The sequence below is a fragment of the Myxine glutinosa genome, chromosome 14 (assembly GCF_964187855.1).
Source record: "Myxine glutinosa chromosome 14, kmMyxGlut1.1, whole genome shotgun sequence".
NCBI lineage: Eukaryota > Metazoa > Chordata > Myxini > Myxiniformes > Myxinidae > Myxine > Myxine glutinosa.
In genome coordinates this window covers 685,856-695,855 of record NC_136274.1, presented here as the reverse complement: position 1 = coordinate 695,855, position 10,000 = coordinate 685,856, and the positions used below count along the sequence as shown (strand labels likewise).

The window sequence follows — 10,000 nt, the reverse complement described above, 5'->3', positions numbered from 1 at the left end:
CCCAATTGACCGGAAATTTAAAGAATTTGCATATTGGGTCACTGAATTGGTTCACCAATCAAAAGCTAGAAGCCGATTACTTTTTTTTTAGATCTCAAGCTCAAAGGTCAAGGTTGCATAAAATCACCAGTTTTCATATATTTATTTTTAAACTCTTTTCGTTATTTGGAGCATACTGAAGAAGAGGAAGGAGAAGACGTCTGAATACAAACGGATGCGGTTGGGCTTTGCATTTTCAGATGCTTTCTAGTTTATCTTGTGTTTTTCCTGCACCCCCGAATGTGGATGGAGGTTATGTTTTCACCCCTGCTTGTTTGTCTGTCTACCTGTTTGTTTTTGAAAAGGTTATCTCAAAAAGTTATGGACAGATTCTAACGAAACTTGGTGGACAGGTTGGGTGTGTGATAAGGGTGAAATGATTATATTTTGATGAAGATTCGAATACGGATCCGGATACTAGAATTTTAAAGTGATTCTTCACAATTGAGAGATGGGGCAAAAAACGATATAGTATGATATTTTAAAACGTTTTGGACATATTATGACAAAACTTGGTGGATGATTTGAATAAGTGACTAGAACAAGCCAATTTGATTTTGGTTAGTGAGATGCAAATCTGGCTTATTATTATCAGTGGGATACAAAACGTAAACTGTTCTCTAGTGAGTGCCGCTGTAGTTTATATTAGTTTTGCACATCTTCTTTTTGTTTCAATAAATATATAAATAGCATTTCTTAAAATTGATGAAATAGCACAGGTAGAGATGAGAATGGACAAATGGTTGGGAATTATTTATTTTTTCTATCCATGAGTTTATCCTATAGTTGTTTGTATAAATGATGCATTGCATATTTCGTGTAAATTAATTGTTTGTAACAAACCTTGCCTAAAAGTATAAATTCTTGTTTGCAAACTGTATGGAATGATAGGCCAAGGAATCCTTTTCTTCTTCAAAGAACAGATATGTTATGGAGCAAGTGGATCTTGTAATCGTTGGTGCTGAAGGAGTGGTGGAGAGTGGTGGCATCCTCAACAAGGTGAAGCTCAAGTGGTATATTCGCACTGTGTATGGCTACATGCAATGGAATTTAGCATGTCCTTTTAAGTAGGCCTAAAGGGTGGAACAAACACCGATTCATTTAATTTACTACTATACGACAGGGTGAGTCATAAGTCCCAGGACACGGGTAGAACTGCTTATGCAACATTGGTATGTACCATGTATTTATGCTGTTAACTTATTTTCAAAGCTAAACCTAAGGTCTGTTGATGAACTGAAGCAACGCATTCAGGAAGCAGACACCATAACACATGGTATTTTGGCACCATAACACATGGTATTTTGGCACCATAACACATGGTATTTTGGCACCATAACACATGGTATTTTGGCACCATAACACAAGGTATTTTGGTACATAACATGATATTTTGGTACCATAACGCATGGTATTTTGGCACCATAACACGTGGTATTTTGGCACCATAACACATGGTATTTTGGCACCATAACACATGGTATTTTGGCACCATAACACATGGCACTTTCGTACATAACATGATATTTTGGTACCATAACACATGGTATTTTGGCACCATAACATGGTATTTTGGCACCATAACACATGGTATTTTGACACCATAACACAACGTATTTTGGCACCATAACACATGGTATTTTGGCACCATAACACATGGCATTTTGGTACATAACATGATATTTTGGCACCATTCACATGGTATTTTGGTACATAACACATTATATTTTGGCACCATAGCACATTATATTTTGGCACCATAACACATGGTATTTTGGCACCATAACACATGGTATTTTGGCACCATAACACATGGCATTTTGGTACATAACATGATATTTTGGTACCATAACACATGGTATTTTGGCACCATAACACATGGTATTTTGGCACCATAACACATGGTATTTTGGTACATAACATATGATATTTTGGAACCATAACATATGATATTGTTGCGGTTTTGTAAATAAAGGCAACCCCCCCCCCCCCCCCCCCGATAGTTAGTTACACCACAACATGTAGCCTCGCAGAGTTAATTATTTCTTATTAAATGTGAAGTATCGTCTCCTTCCCGGTGTTAGTATGCGGTGAAGCAGGCAGGATAATGGTAGGCCTCATTGCAGCCTAAAGTGCCTCGTCATGGGCCTAGGCCAGGCCTTGCAGGCCCAAAGGAGGAGCTATAGGTCATGGCCAATGAGCAGCGAGCAGCCAATGGGAGCTGAAGGGAGTGGCCGAGGGTGACCAATAAGGGGCTGTCACGACACGTGACCCCAGGCGGCCAATGGAGGCCCGTGGAACATTCGAGTGGGGTTTCGGGGGGCTATAAAACCCGGCCCGGACTCCCCGCTCTCGCTCTCTGCCTTGCGCGTTCTCTGCCTCGCTGACCCTGAGATACTGGGCTTCTTCTTGCTGGGTTCCTGCTAGCCTCTCCCTCTGACGCGAGCTTTTGCCAGGTATTTTGGTACATAACATGGTATTTTGGCACCATAACACATGGTATTTTGGCACCATAACACATGGTATTTTGGCATACTTTGTGCTTCCTTCCCAAATTTCAAAGGAAATGTAAGTTACGTCTTTGGGAAGTTTTCAAAATTTGTAAGGGATCTTGCATGGGTCCAGCACAGTTTAATGGAAGTTGGATTTTGTAAAATATACATATGTGGGTACAGACATATATTCGGGGTAAATTGACAATTTTCTGATTGGATTAAGATATGCACATATATATGGTTTTATGTAACCACAGTATAAAACAATATACAGATTTGGGACATTTTGTAAACTTTGAATAATGAGAAAAGTCATAAATTCATTTTATTTAGTGAATGGAAAATATTTGGGTTACAAGTTACAAGTGAAGTTACAAGCATGTTACAAGCATGCAAGCATTCCAAGTGAAGAAGTATGGTTAAAATTACGATCTAGTGATGGCCTGGACCTTACAAAACAAAGGGTTATGAAAATGGTCAATCATTAGAACTGTGTCCCACACAGTACACAGCACAAAACAGAGCGGGCTAATCCCTGCTCGAGCAGGGAAAATGGCCTTTAAAATGCATGTTGTTGTTGTTGTATTAGTACTGTACGTTTTATTACAATAGATATGTTATGATATTGTGTTATAATTAAGGATATAAACAAGATGTAGTGGTAAATCTTTAAAAGGGAGGAAAAATACAAAATGTATGAACTATTGGACGTGTTGTTCCGTCGTTTAAAATAATTTTAAAACGTGATGTTATGTGCACCAACACCATACATTTTGATAACTTGGGACATCTACATACCAGTGTCATTTGTATTCACGAGTTAAAGTGGAAATACGAAAATTGTAAAATTTGATGATAAAACTAGGTTATTTTTCTTGTAAAAAAAATAATAAAAGTAAAAGGATGTTCAAGTGAACTTTGTGCTGTGAAAAGAATGTCAAGTTAATGGAAGTGTTCTGTTTGATTAAATTTGTTCAATTTGTGTTCAAATGATCAATGTTTATCACAATTCATGATAAATTAATGGAATTAATGCTCCAATTAATGGAATGAAATGTGAATCTTGAACCAGATGGAAAACTGGCCTCACTGAAGGAAGAGTGGAATTATGTGATATTTATAGTATTTTTAATGAATGGTGTTGATATTTTATAAGGTGAATGAAAAGGGAAGGAAACGGTGCCCTGGGGGCATGCACCTGTTACATATTCATGCACCTGTTACATATTCATGCACCTGTTACATATTCATGCACCTGTTACATATTCATGCACCTGTTACATATTCATGCACCTGTTACATATTCATGCACCTGTTCCATAGCTACTATCTGTCCTTTGAATGAACTGTTACGGATGAGAAGTACAATGATATTGTAATCATTGTTGAAATGTCACAAATTTATTTTTCGGATTGAAGGTTATTTGAGGTTTAATGGGATTAATGTGTATGTTAGGAACATTTTGATAAGAAATATGGATATATGGCATTACTAAAAAAAAACAAGCAATTGAGAGTTCTTGGGTTAATGGGATATAAATAAATGCATCTACAAGTTGATGGTTTATAAAAATTTAGTTCTGGATGATACTAAAACGATGAACAATGTTGACAATATACAAAGAATGTGACTTGTTATTTTTTTGGGAAAACATGTCGTTTAAAATAATTGGCTAAGTTTTAAAAATGAAGATGTTTTACAGAACTCTTATGATTATTTATATGAATAACGGACTATTCCATGGCGAGAGAAAATGGTTGATTTTAATCAAAAGGAAAGGAGGAAAATACAGATCTTGGCAACAGATTTGTAAAATAATGAATGTGAGATAATGAAAATAATGTGAAAGAAAATTGTTCAGGATGGGAAAATTGAGGCCCATTGTATTAATTATTATTATTATTTTGGTTTATTTGTTATAAAATAAAGAAAAAAAAGGGGAGGTAATGATGATTTCAAGGAATTATGAGCTGAAAGTAATATGAATCATGTAATCATATAATTATGTGTTTCAGACATTTTTTTTGTTGGAAGATTGATACGAAGGAGATCTGTGATAATTATGATAAGAATACATAAATGGTTAATTTTGGATGATTACATGATGATTACATTTGGTTAATACATTATAATATTTGAGATTTCTGGGTGATAGAATTTTGGGTATTTTTGTGAGGAAAAAGGGAAACATAATTTTGAAGATTTATTGAATATATTCATATGCGCTTTGGTTATGCTTGAAACATGTACACCCCTGATTTAATGTTTTGTTCGGGTGTTACACATGAAATATCTTTCAAATGTTCTAGGGGAACTTGTGAACCAATGTAAATTGTTATAAGGTTGGACATAATCGGGATATTGATTACATTGTCAGTTATAATGTGTTAATTCTATGTTTTTAAAATGATTTGCTTGATCCAGTGTGTTGGAAAACAGGCTCTGGTGTGGTTAAATGTAAGAGGACGTAGAGCCGTCTCAATAGGAGACTGGGCTGGGTCGCTACTTATTCCCCAGATTGGGACAATTAGATTAGGACAGGAGTTGATAGGATTGGCATCTGGCATAGAACGGCTTGCCAATGAAACTGCTGAAGTTGAAGTGGGAGTAAATGCTGAAATGGTAGCAATGAGGACCGTTGTTATGCAAAATAGAATGGCTTTAGACTTGTTGCTTGCTGAAAAAGGCGGAACTTGTGCCATCATTGGCTCAGAATGCTGTACTTATATCCCAGACAACTCTGAACGTATTACTGATTTGACTTTTAAAAAATCAAGAACGAAGGGGCAAAATTGCATGATTACTTTAAAGACACATGGGGAATCACATCTTGGCTAGTCAGTACCTTTGGAGGCTGGGGTGCTTCTATACTGAAATTAATTTGCTCCATTCTTTTTGTGATTCTGATTGTGTTGTGCCTTATCAAATGCATACCGGCACTAGTTACTAAATGCTTCACTGCTAAATTCTTTGCAACTACATCTCCCAAACCTCCAAGTCGCAATGAGACTTTCCGAGAGATGTGCATGATTGATCTGTATTGATTCCATTTGATGTTACACTCTCATACTTCCCCTCACTATTTAGATGGTTCCTGACATGGAAGCCGAAAGAACAATTGGACGCACTGCTATTGCAAATAAGGGATACTGCCAGACAATGGGCTAAGCAAATGGCCTACATTGGAGACCTTTATTCACCTGTTCAAAAAAATCTGCCCGGGCTACAAGAAGGTATATCCGTGGAGAACCATTGGACAGGGATCCTCAGGTGAATTTGGAAAAATTTAACCTGAGGACCGAAGGAAAAAAAAAAGAACAGGAATTATTTGTGAAAGCAGGGTTAAAATTTAAAATTCTGAGTGATTGTTCCTCAAAACAGGGTCAACCTGTGATAGATGACTAAATTGAACACTTCTATGTTGTGGTCCTGGATACAGGACCAGAGGAGAGATTGTGGAAGTGTAAATTTATGAAGCAAGTAATTTCTATGAGCTACAAACCTGCTGACCCCATGTGCAAGTTTTTTTTGTGGTTTCCATGCCGAATTTGGGATTTCCTACAGTTGGCAAGTCATCTCCGATACTGACCAAATTCGTTGCTTGAGAAAAGTAAAATTCTTAGTGGAGGCAATGGTAGACCACATATTGTCATGACAAAATCATTTATGACTGAGGATAATATGATTACAGATGGGATGTTCTTTTGAAATAATGTAATGTTGGATTTAGTATGTCTCATTGAAGTTCCATGAGTTTCATAAGTAAAGATATTGTTTTTTCTTGGTATGGCTGACAGCTGGCATCACAATGTCTGAGAGGAGTAAATTAGTATTCAGAACTGTCCATTGTTTGGTGAACTAATTACTATTGATGCTTGCTTGCCAAGGTGCTTGGTAAACAAGTGTTCGTTATGACAAATCGTCTCAGTACGAGGTCTGAAAACTACCATTGTTTTAATAAATTAGATGTAAATATTTGTAAGGTGTGTCCCCTCCCACTTTTGCCGACGTGACTTCTGGGGGATGGTAATTCACGTATCCATCCTCAACTTAATGTTACAACTCGGTTTTGAGAAAATTGTGTTTAGAAATATTAAAATTGCGTGCAGTATTGAGTTTTAAAACAAAACTAAACTGAACAAAGGTTCGGAGATAATATACCTGTAATTCATACAATTGCATGTAGGTTTACTCCGTCTGGGTAGCTATCTCTGGGAAATGTCAGCGTTCTCAGTAAAATCTTTCAAAAGAACGATATAATTAAACACTGAATCAAAATAGCTTATTCGTATTTGATAAAGGTTAGTCTAAAGTATAAAATCCTATAAAAATCCATGTAGTCTAGCTCTCTCTGGCTCTCTGATATACGTTCATACCTCTTACTTATGAGGGAAAAGATGAGTTTGCAGATTGGAAAAGGATGTGATTGTCATAGCTACTAAGTGACCTTTTGATTAAATAAGGACTTTCTTATTGCATGCCTGTTTTTATAGATTTCTAAATATTAAACCATAAAGTTAATGTCCCTGCAATGGCGTTATAAAACGTTGCTGCAAAGTTATAATAACGTTAACGCAACGTTATGATTGATTGACTCTTGACGCCGAAGAGTCTCGAATAACACATTCTTCTCATTAAAGAATTTGAAAATGCAGACCTGTTCCCAGCGGGGAGTACTCTCATCTCAATATTTCACTCGACCAATCACATTGTATCCCCCGATCCTTGCTCCCTCCCAACCAATCCTACTGCTCTCCTCCCCTCTCTTCGCTCCTCCCCCCTCCACTTGCTCCTCCCACTTCAAATTGTATAAAAATCAGAACTGAGGTCCAAATAGCAGGATTATCACTGGATTTGTAAGATGTTGGTGTGTTGTACTTCAGGATTTTCACTAGGTTTGTAATGCTGTAAATGTTGTACTTAGGATGTTTTGCTTGGCTGATCGATTCTGTATGGTTACACTGTATGTTGACTGTATACTGTGCATGCTACTGTATCTCTATGATGTTTCCTTTGATGTACATCTCTACTGTACCAGGATTTCACTTGGGTCCTTCTGTGAATCTTGCAATGTAATTTGTGAATTGTAATGTGTTCTCCTTGGTTTGATAAAGGTTATTGGTTCTTGCTGTGTATTTCCTTGTAGACAGAAAGTGTTGTCCTCCTCGGGAATTAAAATTTGTGATTCATCTTCTGACAAGGTTATGGACATTGAATTTCTTGATTCATCTAATACATACGACTGTCTAAAAAATATCCCTATCAACAGAAATCCTTTAAATTATTTATATTCAAGTTTAGGAACAACCAATACTGTACAATTAATTACAAGCATTTTAAAATAACAATTGAATAAGAGAAATAACTATTGAATATCATAAGAAATATAATTGTGAGGAACAAAGAAAAGAAAAAAAACAAGGTGTGTGTGTGTGTGTGTGTGTGTGTGTGTGTGTGTGTGTGTGTGTGTGTGTGTGTGTGTGTGTGTGTGTGTGTGTGTGTGTGTGCGTGTGCGCATAAATATATGTGTGTGTATGTATATATGTGATGTGATGGGGGTGAGTTGCTTGAAGGATGAAGTGGGACAAATCGTTGTCGACCCAGATGGAATTAAAGGAAGATGGAAAAGATATATGGAAATGCTGTTGAATACAGAGAATGAATGGGATGGCAACATAGAGAGTAACCCAGTTTTAGGACCGGCAGAGAAGATAACTGAGAAGGAAGTTGAGGAAGCGATAAAAGCAATGAAGAGTGGAAAAGCGGGAGGGCCGACGGGAGTTGTGGGAGATATGTTGAAGGCAGTAGGAAGTTGGGGTGTGAAGAGAATGACAGAGATCTGTAATCTGGTGGTGAAAGAAGGCCGCATTCCAGTGCATTGAGAACTGAGTACCCTCGTCCCTCTATACAAGGGGAAAGGTGACCCTCTGGAGTGTGGCTCGTACCGAGCGATAAAGTTATTGGAGCATGGAATGAAGGTATTGGAAAGGGTGTTGGAGAGGAGGATGAGGAAGAAAGTGAAGATCGACGAAATGCAGTTTGGATTTATGCCAGGAAGAGGAACGACAGATGCGCTTTTCATTGTGAGGCAGTTGCAGGAGAAGTACATGGATAAGAGGAAGAAGTTGTTTTTTGGGTTTGTTGATCTGGAGAAAGCATTCGATAGGGTTCCACGCAAAGTATTGACATGGGCATTGAGGAAGTTAGGAGTGGAGGAATGGTTGATCGGAGTAGTGATGGCAATGTACAAAAGAGCACGCACAGCTGTAAGGACGAAGGACGGGAACAGTGGTGAGTTTGAGGTGAAGGTGGGAGTGCATCAGGGGTCGGTACTAAGTCCACTACTATTTGTAGCTGTGATGGAGGTGCTGGCTCAGACCGTAAAGGAGGGTTTACCGTGGGAGTTGTATGCAGATGATCTGGTGTTGATTGCGGAAAGTATGGATGGACTGAAGGAAAAGATGAACAAGTGGAAGGAATGTATGGAGACAAAAGGTCTGAAGGTGAATATCGGAAAGACAAAGGTGATGGCAAGTGGTAAAGCATGTGGTGAGGTGGAAAGAACTGGGAAGTGGCCGTGTGCTGTGTGCAGGAAGGGTGTCGGAGTGAACTCCATTCAATGTACAATGTGTGCTGAGTGGGTTCATCAAAAATGTAGTGGTCTGAGAGGGTCATTAACCAGTGTGGCAGCTACATTCAAATGTAAGGTGTGCACAGAGGGAGCTGCAGATGGAGGAAATGTTGAGTTGGATCTTGGAGACGGCGTGAAGCTGGAAGGTGTGAAAACATTTTGCTACCTCGGAGACATGCTGAATGGAGAAGGTGGATCAGACTCGGCAACGGTTGCTCGAGTGAGATGTGCATGGAAGAAGTTTCGGGAACTGAGTGGCGTGCTGATGAGGAGGAGAGTGTCGCTGAAGCTGAAGGGAAAGGTGTATGCTGCATGTGTGAGAAGTGTTATGATTTATGGGAGCGAGACATGGGTAATGAATGTAGAGCAGCAACGAAGGCTGGAAAGGGTGGAAATGCGAATGGTTCGATGGATGTGCGGAGTATCGTTGAGAGAGAGGAAGACAAATGATGAATTGCGAAAGATGATGGGAATATTGCCTGTGATTGATGCTGTGAAGAGGAACAGGTTGAGATGGTTTGGTCATGTATTGAGGAAGGATGAAAGTGACTGGTTGAGAAGAGTGATGGAAGTTAATGTAGAAGGAAGTAGAGGACGGGGAAGACCGAGAAAGACTTGGCTAAAGATGGTGGAAGAAGAAATGCGGGCAAGGGGGTTAACAAGGAGAGATGCAGAAAATAGGGCAAAATGGAGAAGATTGTCATGGGGAGCGCAAGGCTAACCCCCGCTCTAGCAGGGAACATGGCCTTAAAATGCATGTTGTTGTTGTGTTGTTGTATGTGTATGTGTATATATATATATATATATATATATATATATATATATATATATATA

At 38.4% G+C, this 10,000-nt stretch overlaps 1 protein-coding gene across 7 annotated transcripts in view; it reads left to right on the top strand.

The window, feature by feature from the left end:
- Positions 1–10,000, top strand: part of EIF2B1 (eukaryotic translation initiation factor 2B subunit alpha) — a 129,470-nt gene that overhangs the window by 90,466 nt on the left and 29,004 nt on the right. For 6 of the 7 annotated variants that reach the window (XM_078768293.1, XM_078768291.1, XM_068135108.2 and 3 more), the window contains one exon: positions 963–1,038. In XM_078768293.1, the coding sequence (XP_078624419.1) occupies positions 963–1,038 (76 nt within the window). Of the gene's footprint in view, positions 1–957; positions 1,039–10,000 lie in introns of all 7 variants that reach the window. The other variant, XM_078768295.1, reaches the window with a different exon arrangement.